Consider the following 23,040-nt stretch of genomic DNA (forward strand, 5'->3'; position numbering starts at 1 on the left):
CGGCTCCGGCTGCTGCAGGCATCTGAGGGCTGAGCCAGCTGACGGGAGTGCTCTCCTGCGTCTTCATTTTCTAATTAATATTTTAAAATTAAAAATTAAAAACTCACCAATGCAGTCAGCATGCTCTTTTATAAAATGTACTCTAAAATTCCAGTGCAGATATTTCACATCCCATAATACTTAACCACAGGGATAATTTTTTTTAATTCTTTAAAAAAAATTTTAAGATTTATTTATTTATTTGAAACAGTTACAGAGAGGCAGAGGCAGAGAGAGAGAAAGAGAAAGAGAGAGAGGTCTTCCATCTGCTGGTTCACTCCCCAAATGGCCACAACTGCCAGAGGTGGGCTCTTCCAGAGCCAGGAGCTTCTTCCAGGTCTCCCACATGGGTACAGGGGCCCAGGGACTTGGGTCATCTTCCACTGCTTCCCCAGGCCATAGCACAGAGCTGGATTGGAAGTGGAGCAGCCAAGAACCAGTGCCCATGTGGGATGCCGGCACTGCAGGCGGCGGCTTTACCCACCCGGGGATACAACTTTTTAGTTTAATTAAAAAGTATCCAAGGGCAGGTAGTATAGCAGGTTAAACAGCTATATGCAGTGCTCGCATCCCATACGCGCACTGGCTTGGGTCTCGGCTGCTCCACTTCTGATCCAGGTCCTGCTAATGAGCCTGGGAGAGCACTGGAGGATGGCCCAAGTGCTTGGGCCCCTGCACCTGCGCGGGAGACCTGGAGGAAGCCCCTGGCTCCTGCTTTCCGCCCAGCCCAGCCCTGTGGCCATCAGGGGAGTGAACCAGTGGATGGAAGATCTCTGTCTCTAATTCTTTCAAATAAATAAATAAATCTTTTTAAAATAAATCCCAAACAACCTTAATGTTTTCAGATACATTATTCTACAGTACTCTAAACAGATGTATACTGTGGTACTTGAAAATTTACCAAAGTAAGCTGTTGTCTACTTTCAGCCACTCTGTGACTCTTACATTAACCACTATAATCTCACCCCATTGGACTTCACCACAAGAATCAGCAAATTCCTCTAAACATTTTTCTTAAGAAAAAAAATGAAAGGAGATACACTGAAAAGGTGTTCTGACAGTTGTGGTAATTGTAAGCTACACATATCATAAAAAAGTGCCCAAAATACAACCAACTCTGTATATCAAAGCCATGCCAAACAGCTCTTACCAATGAAGACGCAGAATTAGGTGCTAACACTAGCGTTTTCAGAAAATACACAGTGGGTATAAAGGGCATTAGGCTGTTACAAATAACTTCGACAAACGAGCAGAAACCCAACCATATAAATCCTCAAGATGCGAATTATATATTGTCACAACAGGAAATACAGTACATGAAGTGTGAAAATCCACAGTCACTTTTTTAGATACACTCAGGAAATAAAAAATATTGTTCCCATGTTTAATTTAACAAGTATTTTTCAAAACACAGACTCCTGATGAGCAATACCGCAGATTACAATTTTACATCTTCTTTAGCCAAACAACACACAATGTGGTACCTCGACAGCAACGGGTAGCAAGGTCACAACACAGCATACAGATCCACGGATCAACACAACACGAGTCACACAGCACCCTTCCTGACCCATAAGGAAAAAGCAGCCATGAGACTTTACCACTTTTAATCTAACTTAAAAACAGTCTCTATTGTTATCTAAAAGTGGTGGAAACCACAGGGGCGAAGCCCACGTCCATCACTGCCACAGAAGAGCAGCCGTCCTGTGCTGTTACACCACGTCTCTCACTGGTTACTGTGTTCAGCACATGACAGCGATGTATAGACTATGTGAAGAAATGAAACAGAAAGCTGCTCCGGGCACTGAGCCGTCGGCGTTAAGTTCTTCTGAACGCACACAGCGTTCACCTGAATGTGGTGTTCAAAATCATAGGAGCAAACGTCCGGTAAACAGTATTTTATTTTGTGACACTCCGTGTTAGTACAATAAATATACAAAACTTCCAAACCACGGAAACATGCAACATCAGGGCCGACGGAGGCATCTGTGCGGACCAGTGCGCGTTACAATCAGTGAGCAATGGTTTCCAGTGTTCGACCTTCAGTCTCGAACAAAGTAGCCATGACTTAACACTGCGAACTGAGAGGCGCGGGCGCCCCCTGGCGAAGCCCCTCAGGGCCAGCTGGGTCATCCCGGTGTTACAGGCACCGCACCAACTGCCAGGCCTGAAAACCGACCGGGAACATGACTGGGAGAGTTTAAAGTTGCGTTTACACCGCGTCGAACTGCAAGCATCGTTTACACTGTTAAAAAACGCCATCAACCCACCGAACCTGAACACCGTGTCCCCTCCGCGCAGTTGCTCCTCGCTAGGAATTCCTACATACTAACCACATTCCGGTTCAGAAGTCTCTCGTGTGTCTCTCACAGGTGGCTTAAAGCAAAACAAAGATGGGCCTGGGATACAGGCTCACGGTGGCCACGTGCGCCCCACACGTGCCCACGGCACACTGAGGAAGCGGGTTTCCAGGGAGGCCACGGGCTCGGCCGGCTCGCTCGGGGCGAGGTTGGAGGTGCAGCTCCTGGCTCACCAGAGACTTCTGAAACAGCGGTAAATCCCTTCTCTGAGCCCTGTCTTCTCAGAGCGGGAGTCTCCTCCCAGTGTGCCCGCCCGGGGCAGGCCGGACAGACCGCCACCCGGGGATCGGCACCACCTGGCTTCTCAGAGCGGGAGTCTCCTCCCAGTGTGCCCGCCCGGGGCAGGCCGGACAGACCGCCACCCGGGGATCGGCACCACCTGGCTTCTCAGAGCGGGAGTCTCCTCCCAGTGTGCCCGCCCGGGACAGGCCGGACAGACCGCCACCACCCGGGGATCGGCACCACCTGGCTTCTCAGAGCGGGAGTCTCCTCCCAGTGTGCCCGCCCGGGACAGGCCGGACAGACCGCCGCCACCCGGGGATCGGCACCACCTGGCTTCAGGCAGAGCGCCTGCAAAACCCCACCGCCGGCCAGAGCCCGAGCTCCGATGTGGCCAGGAGGATCAAAGTGCCTGGAGCATTTATGCCCGACCGATCCTTACAAAAAACAACCTGCGATCTCAGATGGTACCTTCCAGCAGTCTGTCCTCACCGAACATCCAGGAAGCCACACCCAAGGCTGCAGTGCTAGGGGGCATCCAGCAAGCCACACCCAAGGCTGCAGTGTTAGGGGGCGTCCAGGAAGCCACACCCACCGCTGCAGTGTTAGGGGGCGTCCAGGAAGCCACACCCACCGCTGCAGTGCTAGGGGGCGTCCAGGAAGCCACACCCACCGCTGCAGTGCTAGGGGGTGTCCAGGAAGCCACGCCCACCACTGCAGTGCTAGGGGGCGTCCAGGAAGCCACACCCACCGCTGCAGTGCTAGGGGGCGTCCAGGAAGCCACACCCATCACTGCAGTGCTAGGGGGCGTCCAGGAAGCCACACCCAAGGCTGCAGTGCTAGGGGGCGTCCAGCAAGCCACACCCACCGCTGCAGTGCTAGGGGGCGTCCAGGAAGCCACACCCACCGCTGCAGCGCTAGGGGGCGTCCAGGAAGCCACACCCACCGCTGCAGTGCTGGGGGCGTCCAGGAAGCCACACCCAAGGCTGCAGTGCTAGGGGGCGTCCAGGGAGCCACGCCCACCGCTGCAGTGCTAGGGGGCGTCCAGGAAGCCACACCCACCGCTGCAGTGCTAGGGGGCGTCCAGGAAGCCACACCCAAGGCTGCAGTGCTAGGGGGCGTCCAGGAAGCCACACCCACCGCTGCAGTGCTAGGGGGCGTCCAGGAAGCCACACCCACCACTGCAGTGCTAGGGGGCGTCCAGGGAGCCACGCCCACCGCTGCAGCGCTAGGGGGCGTGACGCACACATGCCTGCAGTCGCTCAGTCAGTATTAAAAAGCGACCCCAGGCTTGCAGCCACGCCTACCCAGCATTACGTTCCCTGCTGCAGAATAACCACCTTGCTGTGTCCGCCTCCGTGATGAAGCCCCCGATCGTATCTGTGTGCCCTTGCTTGGTACCAGTTAACGGTTTCATTTTTTAAATTATCCAGTCTGACTCAAAAAGTGAAAGGCTTCGGTGCACCGGGGGTTCAAGCCCAGGAAAAACACCAGCTCTTTTTATTTTTTATGCCACTGAACATGAGAGGCTAAAAGGAAAATCCCGTAAATCCTGGATGCGCTTCTTAGACAAAGGCTAGGCTGGCCTCTGCTACCTCTGTGCAAACGACGCACACACTCCACAAGCCCAGCCAGCTAAGGGAGCCACAGGTACACACAGTCTCATACAGCGGAACTTTACTACGTGAACACTGAAATGAGGACCAACCAACAGAAGGAACCGTGGTCACTGCACCCTGCCCAGTCCGTTACCTTGTCTCCGGAGGACCCACTGCACTGTGTTCCATTCTCATGTTGCACCCCAATAATGCGTGTTTAAAAGAAACCATTACAGAAAGGCATTTCTATGATTCCATAAGAACCCCTGAACCCTACAGCCATCGGCAGGACAGAACCCAAACCACTAATTCTTCTCATTTAAGAGACACGGGACCATGCGAGGCTAGAGGTTGTTATCAAAATAGTAACTACTCTAAAAAGAGAGAGGAAAAAGAAGATACAATTTACAGTATCTACTAGGAAGTGCACAAGGCTCCTCACGGGTGACTGAAACCGCTGAAAAGCAAGCCAATTCCTTTGTACTGGCCCGTTCCTGTCGACACAAACAGGAGAAACAGCTTCTCTGGTCCTTGTCTAATCCTTCCCTCTAACGAGTCTTGAAAGAGCTGCTGCCGAGAGTGCTGGGTGCGTGTTTAACTTTAAGTACCGTATTCCTTTCAGTGCGTCACCACTGAAATAATTTGAACATCATCCCCCAAAAAATATGGAGAATATTTATTTAGCATGTTTTTTTTTTCTGCAAGGGGCATTGAAATTTTAAGAAACTACCAGGCGAAGTAATGAGACAGGAAGTTTTTCTGGTCTTAGCCCATGCACAGGTGAACAGGAAATATCCATGCTGTGTACACTGTGTGTTTGGAACATACAAATACCTGGAGAGTACAGTAATGGAGAGAAAGCCCAGTCCGGGTAGCTGGTGCTGTCCGAGGGCTCTACATGTGGTTCCCCTTGAAGGCGCTCTGCGCGGCGCTGGTCGCTGCACTGGAGGCCGCGTTTGCGGCTGCGGTCTGGACAGTCTTGTTGGACATCACGCCTGTTGCGAACTCCTGCTGGGCCTTCTCAAAACTGGCACCTGTGGTGCGATACAGTCCGTGCACCTGCAGAGCCACAACAGTGAGAGGTGGTCAGCGGCAGCCCGCACGGTCAGGTGCAGCCGCTCTCCGCCTCAGCCCCACGACTCGGGGACACGGAGGAGCAGCCACCCCACGGCACCTGTGGTGCGATACAGCCCGTGAACCTGCAGAGCCACAACAGTGAGAGGTGTCAGCGGCAGCCCGCACGGTCAGGTGCAGCCGCTCTCCGCCTCAGCCCCACGACTCGGGGACACGGAGGAGCAGCCACCCCACGGCACCTGTGGTGCGATACAGTCCGTGCACCTGCAGAGCCACAACAGTGAGAGGTGTCAGCGGCAGCCCGCACGGTCAGGTGCAGCCGCTCTCCACCTCAGCCCCACGACTCGGGGACAGGGAAGAGCAGCCACCCCGCGGGCACGCGGAGCTGGGCCGAGCCCATCTCTGCACACAGGAGTCAAGCCAGACGTCATTTAAAGAAACCTTTTTAAAGGTTTACTGATTTGAAAGGCGAAGAGAGAGACAGGGAAAGAGAGAGACAGAGAGATCTTCCCTCTGCCTGTTCTAACCCCAAACAGCCACGCAGCCAGGGCTCCCCCCATGAAATCAGAGGCCTGGACTCCCTCAGGCCTCTCTCCTGAGTGGCAGGGACCCAAGCACTTGGCCGTGTGCTGCTGCTTCCCCAGGCAGGAAGGGGAGGAGGGCTGGACGCGGAGCCGCCGAGGCTCCCGCTGATGCCCATGGGGGACGGGGGCACGGCAGGCAGCGGGCAGCTTTAACCTGCTGTGCCGCAGCGCCAGGCCCCTCAAGAAAAATTCCTTAACCAGCTGCAAAGTTACATTTTCCTCTGGACCCAACATGTGATTAAGACATCACAGCATTACAACAGGATGGCCGACACACGACAACACAGTCTGGATCCGATAATACCAATTTACACCTGACAATTCAAGGAAAACGACCGTGGATCTGTTTCTACACTGGCGGCACACGCTCCACCCAGCCGATTACCACCCAGGGCTATCACTGTGCCCTTTATTGAACCAAGCACTGTTTATGTCTTCAGACACGCGCCGCTGTCCACTCGGCGTGCCGTTCAGCTCCTGGCGTGTGGTCAGCTCTGAAGGGGTCGCCAGGAAACACGGCATTGCCTGTCTCCACGGACTCATTCGAATCCTGGGCTCATGTTCACGAGCGGGGCTCAGAGCTTCCCTAGCAGCGTACGTTTCAGGCCGCAGAAGCAGACCAGGAAGCCCACCAACACGGACAGGAGCCATTCAACCTAACACAGACTTGCAAACAGAAATAACCAAGCACCTCAGAACAGATACTTACTCCAGGCCCACCAACTCCAGCAGGGAACGCGAGGGAACTGGGAGGCAGGGTGACGGGTCCAGGATGGGACCCTCACTGCAACGCCAACCCAGCCAGGCCGAACGCGGGGCGGCTGCACCCGCCCAGTCCTCCTCCCGAACCTTCACCCCCAAACCCCGGCAGGAAGTGCTAACTGCTGAGTCAACACGGAGTGAGACAAAGAACCCCGGCCAGAGACCCCAAAGCCAAGCCCAGAACCAGGAAGCAGAGTGGAGATGACGGACAGCTGACGGAATAAGCTAGATCAGAGGGGAAGGCGGACAACAAACCCACGCATCCATCCGGCAACTGTCTGCAGGCCGAGGAAGAGCTGGGGCGGCGCTCGGGAGAGATGAGCTGCCCAGACCCAAGCCCAGGGCCTCTGTGTGGACCGAGGGTCCGTGCTGCCCCCACCCGACACAGAGCCTGCCTGTGCCTTGACCTTCCCAGCCCCCGGACCGTGGGCCACTCGCTGTTGTTACGGGAGCCAAAGGCACTCAGACACCGCGTAGCTGCTGGGTTAGACCCTGGCACGCGTGAACCTGCTTTGGGAGGACACAGAGCGCGGAAGGAGAAGGAGGGGAGACACCACAGTGTAGCGGCACGCCAGTATTTCCGAGGCCCTGACAGCAAGCAGGAACAGTCGGAAGAGGAATGGACTAACCAAGGACTTCCCCCTGGCTCCAGCATGAGCTGAGCGAACAGCACAAGCCGACTCCCGGCTTCCAGAAGTGTATCTGAGGGCGAGAACAAACGCCGAGGTCTGCGGAGTGAGGGGCAGGACAGGGACCTAGTGACCCGGAGCGGCAGTGCGGCCCGGCAGGGTGAGCCGCTGCCTACGACGCCGGCATCCGCGATCCCAGCACTGGGTCCTGCACCTCTGAGCCAGCCCCCTGCTACTGCATCTGAGAAGGCAGCGGGCCAGGAGCAAAGTCCCTGAGTGTCTGCCACCCGCAGGGGAGACCTGGATACAGCTCCAGGCGCTCAGCCAGGCCGGTGCAACCAGCTGGCCAGCGAGCCGGGGGATGGAAGATATTCTTTCTCTCCCTCTCTCTGTCTCTCCCTGTTTCTCAAGGTGTATTAATCTGAAAAGAGAGTGACAGAGAGAGAGATCTCCCACCCACTAGTTCACTCCCCAGATGGCTGTGACATCCAGGCTGGGCCAGGCTGGGGCCAGGAGCTGGGCCCTCGAGGCTGGTCCCCCACGTGGGTGCGGGGGCCCAGGTACTGGCCCACCTGCCACTGCCTTCCCAGGCGCACTAGCAGACAGCCGAGTAGCCAGGACTCAACTCGGATCCGGAACTCGGGTGCTGCGAGTAGAGGCGTCAGCCACTCACCACAACACTCCTGCCCCTCCCTTCTCTTTCTTTCTTCCTTCCTGGTTTTTTTCTCTTTTTTGAGAATTTTATTAACCGCAGGATTCACTAACAGGACACTAGATCTGCTGTGTCCTCTGCACTTTCTAACGGCATGGCCACCATTCAGAATCTCGAGTTCACCGCCCATAAGCCGGGAACGCCGGGAGCCCGGCGGAATCTAAGTGGCTTACACCAGTATTCCTCAGGGAGGGCTGCTTCCGCCACCAGGCCCAGCGACAGTGCACCCTGGTGGTGCACGGCCAGGGCTCCAGGAAACCGCGCACGGCAGAAGCCAACCACCACAGTCCTTCATTCAAAATAATCCGAGCCCACGTTTCCACTGCATGTCAAGAAATCACGCTCTCACTAATGTAACATATTAACTTTTAAAAAAGCTGAGAAAATAAAAAACAAGCGAGCTGCTTAAATCTATGTTTTCATTCTTGTTTTTCTTTGTAAAAAGCATAGATCCAATAGTTTGTACATCTTCTAGGGTTTCTGTATTGTGCTCCTTTTGTAGAGCTTTTCTACATGTGTTTTTTTTTTAAGAAATTTTTAAGATTTTATTTATTTATTTGAGAGACAGAGTTACAGACAGTGAGAGGGAGAGACTGAGGGAGAGAGCGAGGTCTTCCATCCGCTGGTTCACTCCCCAGATGGCCGCGAAAGCCAGACCTGACGTGAGCTGATCCGAAGGCAGGAGCCAGGAGCTTCCTCCAGGTCTCCCACGTGAGTGCAGGGGCCCAAGGACTTGGACCATCTTTTTGTTTGTTTTTTGTTTTTATTTATTTGACAGATAGAGTTAGATAGTGAGAGAGAGAGAGAGACAGAAAGGTCTTCCTTCCGTTGGTTCACCCTCCAATGGCCGCTGCGGCCAGTGCATCGCGCTGATCCGAAGCCAGGAGCCAGGTGCTTCTCCCAGTCTCCCATGCGGGTGCAGGGCCCAAGCACTTGGGCCATCCTCCACTGCACTCCCGGGCCACAGCAGAGAGCTGGCCTGGAAGAGGGGCAACCTGGACTAGAACCCGGCACCATATGGGATGCCAGTGCTGCAGGCGGAGGATTAGCCAAGTGAGCCGCGGCACCGGCCCCTGCAGCTATTTTAACTTGTGTGGCGTGTAGAATGGGCGAGGATCGAGTCTCGGCTGTTGTCCCGGTATTGCTGACGTTGGTCTTTCACAGCGAGCGCTCTGTGAACGTGCCCGGTCCCACACAACGCACTGGCCCTCGCGGGTTAAAGATCCGTGCCGGGCTCTCTGAAGTAAGGCGTGGTCACCACGCTCCGCCCGCCTTTTTTAGACTTTATTTTGAGCCTGGGTAGACACCGGTGCGTTCCTGTCTTTCTGTTCCAGCGGACTCCATCACTTTGACCCGGGGTGCAGAGCAGGCAGAGGGGTTTTGAGTTCCCGGGGAGACGGGCACCTGAGTAGGTCCTTTGTGTCCTGCGTGCGGTCACTTACATAGGAATCAAGTTGGCCCTCACTTGTACTTTGTTACCCCTCCCAGTGAGTTCCAGGGACTGCTACTGTTACTCCGCAGAGAGCAAGCCAGGTGTTGTTTGTGTCAGAACTCCTGTGTGTGCAGACCACACGGCGTGCACCCACGCATTGGTGGAGGTGGTTTTCCTGTGAACGGTGCCGCTGGGCGTGCTGGCGTCGGGGTCCGTCCGCGCCCCGTGTTCAGTCCCTTTGTGCGTTTGCTGACGTGGAGCTGGTGTGTGGCCGCAGGGGGTTCTGGGCTCAGCTGTTGGAGGAGCCTCTCGCCTGTCTTCTGTAGCGGCAGCACTGTCCTAGGTCCCGCCAGCGGCTCCTCTGCTTCCTGGCCAGCGCTCGCTGTTGACGGTCTTCTCGCTGTAGCCGCCTGGTAGGTGTGCGCTCTTTGCTGGCGTCTCACCCTCCACAGCAGCTGCGAGGGAAGCTTCTGCCTTCGTGACACAGCTGCCGTCTGCTAGACGGCACACGTGTTGTGCTTCTTTGCTACCTTTTTAGATAAAACAGGGAAGACAGTTTGGGGCCGTTTAATCCCCCAGCAGATAGACAAATAATGATTCAGTGGCTTCTACGTTGTGTCTTTCAGGAGCTATGACAGTGAGTGAAAATTAGGTCTGGTCCTCAAGGAACTAAAAACATGTGGAGTATAAGAACACATGCAGAGGGGCCGGCACTGTGGCGCAGTAGATTAATCCTCTGCTTGCAGTGCTGGCATCCCATATGGGCGCCGGTTCGAGTCCCAGCTGCTCCTCTTCCAGTCCAGCTCCCTGCTATGGCCTGGGAAAGTGGTACAAGATGGTCCAAGGGGCTGGCACCATGACGCACTTGGTTAATCCTCCGCTTGCGGTACTGGCATCCCATATGGGCGTTGGTTCTAGTCCCGGTTGCTCCTCTTCCAGTCCAGCTCTCTGCTGTGGCCTGGGAAGGCAGTGGAGGATGGCCCAAGTCCTTGGGCCCTGCACCCCATGGGAGACCAGGAGGAAGCACCTGGCTCCTGGCTTGGAATCAGCACAGCTCCTGCCGTTGCGGCCACTTGGGGAGTGAACCAATGGAAGGAAGACCTTTCTCTCTCTCTCACTGTCTAACTCTGCCTGTCAAATAAATAAATTAAAAAAAAATAGCTGCAGAATAAATGTTCCAGTATAGCTTAAAAATTTAAATCAATTGGGAAAATTTGTTTTTGAGAGAAGTCAAGTGATCTTTTCTAAAGTTCTTTTGATACACAGAAAACTAATAATTTTTATTAATACAGAAATGACAATCTGTGAACAAATTTTCAGGTTTTGTGGAAAAGATAAAGCCAGGGTTCCCCAAAGAGACACAAATTAGGATCATCCACTAACCATTTCTATGTTAACTGATGGAATTCATTTATTGTTACTTGACCCATTTTTCTTTCCCCTCCACTCAAAATATTATCCCCTTCTTTCCAAAATTTACAACAGAAAGGAACCTTCTAGAACCACTGTGTCAGCAAGTAGTTAAGACGCTTGGTCCCAAACAGAGCCCAGCTCCAGTTCTGGACTCCAGCTTCCTGCTAGCCCAGGACAGGGAAGGCAGTGCTGGCTCCAGTGACAGGGTCTGACCACCCACGTAGAAAACCAGGAGGGAGCCCCGCCTCCCAGCCCAGTGACAGGGGTCAGAGCACCCAGTGAGACCCAGGAGGGAGCCCCGCCTCCCAGCCCAGTGACAGGGGTCAGAGCACCCAGTGAGACCCAGGAGGGAGCCCCGCCTCCCAGCCCAGTGACAGGGGTCAGAGCACCCAGTGAGACCCAGGAGGGAGCCCCGCCTCCCAGCCCAGTGACAGGGGTCAGAGCACCCAGGGAGACCCAGGAGGGAGCCCCGCCTCCCAGCCCAGTGACAGGGCTCTGACCACCCACGTAGAAAACCAGGAGGGAGCCCCGCCTCCCAGCCCAGTGACAGGGCTCTGACCACCCATGGAGACCCAGGAGGGAGCCCCGCCTCCCAGCCCAGCCCAGCATGGTGCTGGCTGATTACCACCAGCATCTGAGGAGAGAACCACAGGGTGGCAGTTTCTCTCCTCTCTCGCACTCACCCACTCACTCCTGTGCCTCTCAAAAATGTTTTGGAAGAAAAAAAAAAATTCTTTGTGAAAATACCTTACAGAAGTAAACTGGCAGAAACTCAGGTCTGTGAAGCCAAGGACTGGAATGCTTTACCCAGGAAGGTGTAGAAAAGACAGGCATTTCTCAATGTTTGAGTTGTGGATTACAGAACACCCCCATGCCGGCCCGGCGCTCGGTGACGGTTACCTACCCCAGTCCCTCAAGGTCCAGAACACCGGGCTTCCCAAAGCTGTGCCCCATCAAGGTAAGCACACCCTCAAAAAAGGTAAGATAATGATAATCATTTTAAAACAATTAAAAAAAACCACACCCTCAGAGCCGCCCAGCCAGCAGAGGAGCTGCCCGTGAGGAGCCTGCCCCCTGGTGGCTAGGAACCGCCGCTGCACACCCACAAAGGCCTGGAAGAAAATCAGAAGTAAAATCAGCTGTTTTTCACTGAGAGCGCTCCCCTCCCTGTCTCGCCGGCCCCAGCTCTGCCCCAGGGGCCCGAGAGCAGCCCAGAGCACTTGTACAGTCCGTGTGAGCGCTCCCCTCCCTGTCTCGCCGGCCCCAGCTCTGCCCCAGGGGCCCGAGAGCAGCCCAGAGCACTTGTACAGTCCGTGTGAGCGCTCCCCTCCCTGTCTCGCCGGCCCCAGCTCTGCCCCAGGGGCCCGAGAGCAGCCCAGAGCACTCCGCAGCTCGTGGGGACCTGGCTGCCCCATGGTACCATCTTCTGGAGAGGATGCCAATTTCTTACCCAGGCTTCCTGGATTTCAGGACCCTACAGGATGTGACCAGTGATGCCTGCCAAGTCCTCCTCCCTCTCCTCCACCAACACCCCACCTTTCTCCTGGCCTCAGCTCAGGCCCCAAGCTCAGCTCCCACCCCTCCCGAGCCACCTTCAACTCCCCATGTCTGCCATGGGACTGCCTGGTGCCCCCACTCCCCGGCCGGTCTCAGCCTCCTCGCCCCGCCCCGGCCCCTCACTCGAGTAACAGCCGACGCGACGGCCGAGGCCGTGCTCAGGACTGACAGGCGCCTCCAGGACTGCTCCCACACAGCCCTCTGCCACGGCCGTGAAGCCCCGGGCTTGTGGTGCCTGCTCATTGGCCTCCGCCCGGCCACAGTGTGAGCTCCTTGTGCTCGGGCCCGAGACATAAACGTGCCCTGTGGTTGTCTGACACGGTTGTCTGGGGGGCACCGGCAGCACCCCGCACAACCCTCGACGCCGGCTGGTGCCAAGGTCACAGGACGGTCGCTGATGCTCCATCAAGCACTCACCTAAGTGCTGCCGGGGAGCTGCCCGGTGGACGGGATCGGCATCCGCCACGGGCCAGCTGGCTTTTGGATGTGTATCCTGCAAGGTGAGGTGCCACGGATGTCAGCCCCAGGGACAGCAGCGGGGCCTCTCTGAGGACCAAGAACCCCGGCTGTGGACACGCACTTCAGCATCGGCCCGCGCCTTTGCCTGCCTCCCCGCGGCGCACCCTGGAGACTGAGTGAGCCGCGCCCACAGTCTGTGTGCAAACACTGCACACTACACCCGGGCTGTAATGACACAGGGGTCAGAAGACCAGAGGGGAGACTTGCTCCCCACGCTCCCTGCAGCCTGTCTCGGGGCTCAGGGCTGCAGAGCCAAGACGCCTTCAACCTGCAATGCTCACAAGCTGGGCACCCCAACACGTGCACTGCCGTGCCCACGCCACGACAAACAAGGCCACCCGTGAGCTCCCTAAGCAAAGGGGACGGCGTGAAGCTGATGACACGGGCTCTCGAGGGAGACTGTGAGGAAGGGCAGCAGGGCCAGCGTGGGTCTCACGTGGGCACCCAGGTCAGGCGGCACCTGCGGCAGGTGACCACAGGGCCGTGCGTGCAGACCCCGCGCAGCAGGGTGTGCGTGGCCACAGGAGCCGTGAAATGTCACACACACCCTTCTTCCCACCCTCACCTCCAGGTCCACACAAAAACCTGCGGGTCTGGGTTTTTGGGTTTTTCTTAGACTAAAACAGTAACTACAGGTGAAATGGACTGAGAGGAGGAGGGGCTGCGAGTGGCCTGTGAAAACAACAGGAACGGGAAGGAGGGAGGCGAGGACGCCGAGAAGCTGACAGGCAGCGGAGCAGGCACACGGGCAGTCGCTGCACCGTGGCGTCTCGTGGAGCCACGCAGGGGCTCGGTGCGTCTCACTCACAGGGGCACTCGACAAAAAGCAACTTCACTGCGGGTTCAGCCCCAGCCTGTGACACCGGCAGCCACAGGAGCACAGCTGGAGTCCAGGCTGCGCCGCTTTGGATCCAGTGCCTTGCTAATGTGCAGCACAGAATGTCCCAAGTGCTTGGGCCTCTGCCACCCACCTGGGACCCGGATGGACACCCGGGCTCCTGGCTTCAGCTTGCTCCAGCCACGGCCACTGCAGCCATTTGGTAGTAAGTTAGCAGACTGATGATCTCTCTGTCTGTCTGTCTCTCTGTGTGTCTCTCTCTCATCTTTCTCCGTCTCTCCCTAACACTGTCAAATAAATAAATCTGAGAAAGCAAAGAGCTTCGCTGAGATTTAAAATCTGTACAGTTCTATCTACAGCTGTGACGACAACACCTGCAGAACCTACTCTGTAACATTTTTATCCCCGCACAGAGAAATTCCACAGCCCTGAGCCCACGCCAGCCCCAGGCAGCCATGGTCTATGTTCTGTCTCTCTCGCTTTGCCTATCTGGGCCCCGTCCCACAGACAGAATCCTGGAACACGCGGTCTCAGCACACAGCTCCTGAACACGAATGGGAGCGTCTGGAAGAACAGGAGTGTGGAGAGAGGAGGAAAGAGTCGGTGACGATGCCATCTTCAAGATGGGGACCCCAATCAACCAGAGGTCACCCAGGAGGGGCAGACACTGGGCTCCAGCAGAGCGCAGGGCGCGGACGGAGCTGAAGGCCTCCATTTACATGCTGCACACAGAGACAGAGGGAGGAAGATGCAGAGGCCCGGGGCGGGGCCGCCTGGGGCGCAGAGGCCGCGTCCTGCCAGGCGGACTCCTGGCCTCAGTAAGCGAAACTCCACTCTGGGTTTAATATGAGCGGCCGAGCCAGACAGAGGTAGTGTTCCACCTGCTACTTCACTCCCCCAAGGGCCACAACAGCCAGGGCGGGGCCAGGCCAAAGCCAGGAGCCTGGAGCTCCACCCAGGTCTCCCACGTGGGCTGGCAGGGACCCAGTCACCTGCTACCTCCCAAGGTCTGGATTAGCGAGCAGCTGGAGCAGGAACTCTCAGGTGGGACGTGGGACGCAGGTGCACTACCTGTCGGCTGAACACCTGCCCCTCCTTTTTCCTTTTATTTATTTCAAGGGGTTTTCAGAAGGACAGAAAGCAAATACATGAGCGAAGAACTTCCAGATGCATCGTGGTCTTCAACGCAGGGTACGATTATTCCACACGCTGCCTGCACATCAAGTTTTCCCAAGTTACTGCACAGTATAAAGATACAACGCTGTGAGGACTTCACGTTCATCAATACGCTAAGGACTTATTTACTCAAAGTAAGACCCGCCAAAAAATCGTTACCACTTTAAAACACAGCTGTTATCCACAGGGCCTCTGTATCACGTTTGAATACATGCCAAGACCAAAAACATCCAATGCACAAAACTTAAATAAATAAAAACATTCATCACCCACAAAGCGTGATTCTTTGCAAAAGGCTAAGAAAACACACGAAACATGTGGCTAAGATAACTGGGAGTCACTAAAGGCAAAATTCATGTCCATCTAGCCTGGACCTGTCACAAGTTCATTGTATACCCTTGGATAAATAATTTAGCATCTTTAAATTTTAAACAGGGATAAAACACACACTCCACACGACAGTATTACTTCTAGTTACTAATCAGGCTAAAATCCTTCCTACTCAAAGCAGTACATTAGAGTCTGTTTTAAAACCCACATTTTAAAAATGAGGTGGACCCTGCAGTGGCCGAAAGGGTTAGCAGGATTTGACAACATTCTCTTTTCATGATTAGTTCAAGAGCTGATGCGACTCTCCAACACGTATCTAAGAAGAACTTTAATCTAAAGGAGTGATCCCCAGAGAGCACGCTGCACCCCCACAGTGAGCAACGGCAGGCAGACCCGCCCGGAGCGGCTGCGGAAGCCGGGGCCGGCACTCACCTTCTTGAACATGACGAGCGAGATGACGGCGGAGGCGGTGAAGAGCGCCGCGATGAGGATCATCACGATGCCCACCGGGATGCTCTTGTTGAGGCCCGTGAGGGAGGAGATCCAACCGCTGCGCAGCCAGAGAGAGAGAGAGAGGCAGCATCAGGCGGGGCGGCCGGCGCTCCTGGCAAAGACGTCACCTGTCTGACACTTCCTGTCCACGCTCCTCACGCCTCCACCAACCCACGTCCCTCCCGGGAGCGGCACTGGAGGATGGGGTCCTCTCTCCCAGGGAGCAGCCGCCGCGCGGACCCGCCCAGGGCCACTGCCACGCCACGGCACAGCCTCGGCCCCCGAGCCTCCGTTACCACCGGGGGCTGCATTCTAAGGCCTCTGAGTTCATCACTGGGTCTTTTCGTGCTCATTTTAAATTCTCCTGAATCACAGATACAATATTCGCCAACTCTATGTCCAACAAAGGATTAGCACCTAGAATATGCAAAGAACTTTCAAAGTTCTATGTATCCCCTAAAAAAAGCATTCAGGAAATGGGCAAATCCTGAACAGTGGGCTAAGAAGGCCACAGGCCCACGGACAGGCTCAGCCTATCAGCCCCAGCCTCAGCGGTGAGCATCCACACCACCAGAACGGCTACAGAGACAAACGGGGACAGCGCCGGGCACCTGGGAGGCTGCGGAGGGCGCGCCACTCACGGCTGCTGCTGGGAGCCACAGCGGAACAGCCGCGCTAGAGTCTGTCAGCTTGTTAACGTACACCTGACACGCAACTGCTGTACAACCAACAGCCACACTCTAGGGAATTCACCCCCGAGAAAGAACACTTAGGTCCACACAATGACCTGGTCACGGGAGCTCACAGCAGCTCAACTCGTAACAGCACCACGCTGTGGACAATCCAGAGAGCCTTGGACAGCGGTAACACACCGTGACGCAGCCGACCACGACTACTCCTCCAGACCACCGGGGAATACACCGATGACACCCACAGCCCGGGAGGATCTCCGGACAGCAGCCAGAGCCAGCTACTCTACGACTGTCCCTATGGGACGCCCTCCAGAGGACAAAGGGACAGAACCCACACCCAGGCTAGTGCTGGCCAGGGCTCAGGGCCCAGCAGAGGCAGCAGCGCCTGAGTGGGGCCACACGAGGCCCACTCTGGGACGAGGCAAACGCTGGGTCCTGATGCCAACAACACCGAGACTCTGGTGTTTGTACTTTATCAGACTGTTCCAGGACACTGCCACTGGAGGGGACGGGGAAGGGCCCAGGCTCTCCATGTGCCACTTCTCACACCCACACTCCGACCTCCTGGGCCCTCAAACTAAAACCTCAATCTACGTGCACCCGAGTGACATGAGGTCGACCTGTGTCCCCACACATCCCAGTGACACGAGGTCGAACTGTGTCCCCACACATCCGAGTGACACGAGGTCACTCTGTGTCCCCACACCCCAGTGACACGAGGTCACTCCTGTCCCCACACCCCAGTGACACGAGGTCACTCCTGTGTCCCCACACCCCAGTGACACAAGGTCACTTCTGTGTCCCCACACCCCAGTGACACGAGGTCACTCCTGTGTCCCCACATCCCAGTACATGAGGTCACTCCTGTGTCCCCACATCCCAGTGACACGAGGTCACTCCTGTGTCCCCACACCCCAGTGACACGAGGTCACTCCTGTGTCCCCACATCCCAGTGACACGAGGTCACTCCTGTGTCCCAACATCCCAGTGACACGAGGCTGACCTGTGTCCCCACATCCCAGTGACACGAGGTCACTCCTGTGTCCCCACATCCCAGTGACACGAGGCTGACCTGTGTCCCCACATCCCAGTGACACGAGGTCACTCCTGTGTCCCCACATCCCAGTGACACGAGGTCACTCCTGTGTCCCCACATCCCAGTGACACGAGGTCACTCCTGTGTCCCCACATCCCAGTGACACGAGGTCACTGTGTCCACACATCCCCGTGACACGAGGTCACTCCTGTGTCCCCACATCCCAGTGACACGAGGCTGACCTGTGTCCCCACATCCCAGTGACACGAGGTCACTCCTGTGTCCCCACATCCCAGTGACACGAGGCTGACCTCTGTCCACACATCCCAGTGACACGAGGTCACTCCTGTGTCCCCACATCCCACTACACGAGGTCACTCCTGTGTCCCCACATCCCAGTGACACGAGGTCACTCCTGTGTCCCCACACCCCAGTGACACGAGGTCACTCCTGTGTCCCCACATCCCAGTGACACGAGGTCACTCCTGTGTTCCCACATCCCAGTACACGAGGTCACTCCTGTGTCCCCACACCCCAGTGACACGAGGCTGACCTGTGTCCCCACATCCCAGTGACACGAGGTCACTCCTGTGTCCCCACACCCCAGTGACACGAGGTCACTCCTGTGTCCCCACACATCCCAGTGACACGAGGTCACTCCTGTGCCCAACACATCCCAGTGTCACGAGGTCACTCCTATGTCCCACACATCCCAGTGACACGAGCTCACTCCTGTGTCCCCACATCCCAGTACACGAGGTCACTCCTGTGTCCCCACATCCCAGTGACACGAGGCTGACCTGTGTCCCCACACCCCAGTGACACGAGGTCACTCCTGTGTCCCCACACCCCAGTGACACGAGGTCACTCCTGTGTCCCCACACCCCAGTAAGACGAGTTCACCCCTGTGTCCACACATCCCAGTGACACGAGGTCACTCCTGTGTCCCCACACCCCAGTGACACGAGGTCACTCCTGTGTCCCCACATCCCTGTGACACGAGGTCACTCCTGTGTCCCCACATCCCAGTGACACGAGGCTGACCTGTGTCCCCACATCCCAGTGACACGAGGTCACTCCTGTGTCCCCACATCCCAGTGACACGAGGCTGACCTGTGTCCCCACATCCCAGTGACACGAGGTCACTCCTGTGTCCCCACACATCCGAGTGACACGAGGTCACTCCTGTGTCCCCACACCCCAGTGACACGAGGTCACTCCTGTGTCCCCACATCCCAGTACACGAGGTCACTCCTGTGTCCCCACACCCCAGTGACACGAGGTCACTCCTGTGTCCCCACACATCCGAGTGACACGAGGTCACTCCTGTGTCCCACACCCCAGTGACACGAGGTCACTCCTGTGTCCCCACATCCCAGTGACACGAGGTCACTCCTGTGTCCCACATCCCCGTGACACGAGGCTGACCTGTGTCCCCACACCCCAGTGACACGAGGTCACTCCTGTGTCCCCACACCCCAGTGACACGAGCTCACTCCTGTGTCCCCACACCCCAGTGACACGAGGCTGACCTGTGTCCCCACATCCCAGTGACACGAGGCTGACCTGTGTCCCCACATCCCAGTGACACGAGGTCACTCCTGTGTCCCACACCCCAGTGACACGAGGTCACTCCTGTCCCCACACCCCAGTGACACGAGGTCACTCCTGTCCCCACATCCCAGTGACACGAGGTCACTCCTGTGTCCCCACACATCCGAGTGACACGAGGTCACTCCTGTGTCCCCACACCCCAGTGACACGAGGTCACTCCTGTGTCCCACACATCCCAGTGACACGAGCTCACTCCTGTGTCCCCACATCCCAGTACACGAGGTCACTCCTGTGTCCCCACATCCCAGTGACACGAGGCTGACCTGTGTCCCCACACCCCAGTGACACGAGGTCACTCCTGTGTCCCCACACCCCAGTGACACGAGGTCACTCCTGTGTCCCCACATCCCAGTACATGAGGTCACCCCTGTGTCCACACATCCCAGTGACACGAGGTCACTCCTGTGTCCCCACACCCCAGTGACACGAGGTCACTCCTGTGTCCCACATCCCAGTGACACGAGGTCACTCCTGTGTCCCCACATCCCAGTGACACGAGGCTGACCTGTGTCCCCACATCCCAGTGACACGAGGTCACTCCTGTGTCCCCACATCCCAGTGACACGAGGCTGACCTGTGTCCCCACATCCCAGTGACACGAGGTCACTCCTGTGTCCCCACACATCCGAGTGACACGAGGTCACTCCTGTGTCCCCACACCCCAGTGACACGAGGTCACTCCTGTGTCCCCACATCCCAGTGACACGAGGTCACTCCTGTGTCCCCACACCCCAGTGACACGAGGTCACTCCTGTGTCCCCACACATCCGAGTGACACGAGGTCACTCCTGTGTCCCCACACCCCAGTGACACGAGGCTGACCTGTGTCCCCACATCCCAGTGACAAGAGGCTGACCTGTGTCCCCACATCCCAGTGACACGAGGTCACTCCTGTGTCCCACACCCCAGTGACACGAGGTCACTCCTGTCCCCACACCCCAGTGACACGAGGTCACTCCTGTCCCCACATCCCAGTGACACGATGTCACTCCTGTGTCCCCACACATCCGAGTGACACGAGGTCACTCCTGTGTCCCCACACCCCAGTGACACGAGGTCACTCCTGTGTCCCCACATCCCAGTACACGAGGTCACTCCTGTGCCCCACACCCCAGTGACACGAGGTCACTCCTGTCCCCACACCCCAGTGACACGAGGTCACTCCTGTGTCCCCACACCCCAGTGACACGAGGTCACTCCTGTGTCCCCACACCCCAGTGACACGAGGTCACCCCTGTGTCCCCACACCCCAGTGACACGAGGTCACTCCTGTGTCCCCACATCCCAGTGACACGAGGCTGACCTGTGTCCCCACATCCCAGTGACACGAGGTCACTCCTGTGTCCCCACATCCCAGTGACACGAGGCTGACCTGTGTCCCCACATCCCAGTGACACGAGGTCACTCCTGTGTCCCCACACATCCGAGTGACACGAGGTCACTCCTGTGTCCCCACACCCCAGTGACACGAGCTCACTCCTGTGTCCCCACACCCCAGTACACGAGGTCACTCCTGTGTCCCCACACCCCAGTGACACGAGGTCACTCCTGTGTCCCCACACATCCGAGTGACACGAGGTCACTCCTGTGTCCCCACACCCCAGTGACACGAGGTCACTCCTGTGTCCCCACACCCCAGTGACACGAGGCTGACCTGTGTCCCCACATCCCAGTGACACGAGGCTGACCTGTGTCCCCACATCCCAGTGACACGAGGTCACTCCTGTGTCCCACACCCCAGTGACACGAGGTCACTCCTGTCCCCACACCCCAGTGACACGAGGTCACTCCTGTCCCCACATCCCAGTGACACGAGGTCACTCCTGTGTCCCCACACATCCGAGTGACACGAGGTCACTCCTGTGTCCCCACACCCCAGTGACACGAGGTCACTCCTGTGTCCCCACATCCCAGTACACGAGGTCACTCCTGTGCCCCACACCCCAGTGACACGAGGTCACTCCTGTCCCCACACCCCAGTGACACGAGGTCACTCCTGTGTCCCCACATCCCAGTGACACGAGGCTGACCTGTGTCCCCACACCCCAGTGACACGAGGTCACTCCTGTGTCCCCACACCCCAGTGACACGAGCTCACTCCTGTGTCCCCACACCCCAGTGACACGAGGCTGACCTGTGTCCCCACATCCCAGTGACACGAGGCTGACCTGTGTCCCCACATCCCAGTGACACGAGGTCACTCCTGTGTCCCACACCCCAGTGACACGAGGTCACTCCTGTCCCCACACCCCAGTGACACGAGGTCACTCCTGTGTCCCACATCCCAGTGACACGAGGTCACTCCTGTGTCCCCACATCCCAGTGACACGAGGCTGACCTGTGTCCCCACACCCGTGACACGAGGTCACTCCTGTGTCCCCACATCCCAGTACACGAGGTCACTCCTGTGTCCCCACATCCCAGTGACACGAGGTCACTCCTGTGTCCCCACACCCCAGTGACACGAGGTCACTCCTGTGTCCCCACATCCCAGTGACACGAGGCTGACCTGTGTCCCCACACCCCAGTGACACGAGGTCACTCCTGTGTCCCCACACCCCAGTGACACGAGGTCACTCCTGTGTCCCCACACCCCAGTGACACGAGTTCACCCCTGTGTCCCCACACCCCAGTGACACGAGGTCACTCCTGTGTCCCACATCCCAGTGACACGAGGTCACTCCTGTGTCCCCACATCCCAGTGACACGAGGCTGACTTGTGTCCCCACACCCCAGTGACACGAGTTCACCCCTGTGTCCCCACACCCCAGTGACACGAGGTCACTCCTGTGTCCCCACACCCCAGTGACACGAGGTCACTCCTGTGTCCCACATCCCAGTGACACGAGGTCACTCCTGTGTCCCCACATCCCAGTGACACGAGGCTGACCTGTGTCCCCACATCCCAGTGACACGAGGTCACTCCTGTGTCCCCACATCCCAGTGACACGAGGCTGACCTGTGTCCCCACATCCCAGTGACACGAGGTCACTCCTGTGTCCCCACATCCCAGTGACACGAGGTCACTCCTGTGTCCCCACACCCCAGTGACACGAGGTCACTCCTGTGTCCCCACATCCCAGTACACGAGGTCACTCCTGTGTCCCCACACCCCAGTGACACGAGGTCACTCCTGTGTCCCCACACATCCGAGTGACACGAGGTCACTCCTGTGTCCCCACACCCCAGTGACACGAGCTCACTCCTGTGTCCCCACACCCCAGTGACACGAGGCTGACCTGTGTCCCCACATCCCAGTGACACGAGGCTGACCTGTGTCCCCACATCCCAGTGACACGAGGTCACTCCTGTGTCCCACACCCCAGTGACACGAGGTCACTCCTGTCCCCACACCCCAGTGACACGAGGTCACTCCTGTGTCCCACATCCCAGTGACACGAGGTCACTCCTGTGTCCCCACATCCCAGTGACACGAGGCTGACCTGTGTCCCCACACCCGTGACACGAGGTCACTCCTGTGTCCCCACATCCCAGTACACGAGGTCACTCCTGTGTCCCCACATCCCAGTGACACGAGGTCACTCCTGTGTCCCCACACCCCAGTGACACGAGGTCACTCCTGTGTCCCCACATCCCAGTGACACGAGGTCACTCCTCTGTCCCCACATCCCAGTGACACGAGGTCACTCCTGTGTCCCCACATCCCAGTGACACGAGGTCACTCCTGTGTCCCCACATCCCAGTGACACGAGGTCACTCCTGTGTCCCCACATCCCAGTGACACGAGGTCACTCCTGTATCCCCCGCAGGGGCAGCCTCCTCCAGGCTCGGCAGCCCTAACACAACCACCTCCTCCTCGGAACTGTGCTGAAATGCCTCCAAGCTCACCATATCTTCTGCTACTGAAGCAACCAGTCTATTTTTAAACTCAGCATTTCCTCTCCCTAAAATGCCAAAGACTGAAAACACTGCTTAAAGTACCACAGAGAACTGGTTTCCAGGA

At 57.1% G+C, this 23,040-nt stretch overlaps 1 protein-coding gene across 2 annotated transcripts in view; it reads right to left on the bottom strand.

Annotated features, from left to right (window-relative positions):
• Positions 1 to 456: 456 nt before the first annotated feature.
• The window catches only part of SCAMP1 (secretory carrier membrane protein 1), a 114,249-nt gene continuing 91,665 nt past the window's right edge, over positions 457 to 23,040 (bottom strand). The window contains exons 7-8 of one of the 2 annotated variants that reach the window (XM_062212525.1): positions 15,675 to 15,792; positions 457 to 5,275 (exon numbers count right to left, since the gene is read on the bottom strand). In XM_062212525.1, the coding sequence (XP_062068509.1) occupies positions 5,111 to 5,275; positions 15,675 to 15,792 (283 nt within the window). In that variant the 3' untranslated portion in view covers positions 457 to 5,110. The remainder of the gene's footprint in view (positions 5,276 to 15,674; positions 15,793 to 23,040) is intronic. The other variant, XM_062212524.1, reaches the window with a different exon arrangement.

Source organism: Lepus europaeus, chromosome 15 (assembly GCF_033115175.1).
Source record: "Lepus europaeus isolate LE1 chromosome 15, mLepTim1.pri, whole genome shotgun sequence".
NCBI lineage: Eukaryota > Metazoa > Chordata > Mammalia > Lagomorpha > Leporidae > Lepus > Lepus europaeus.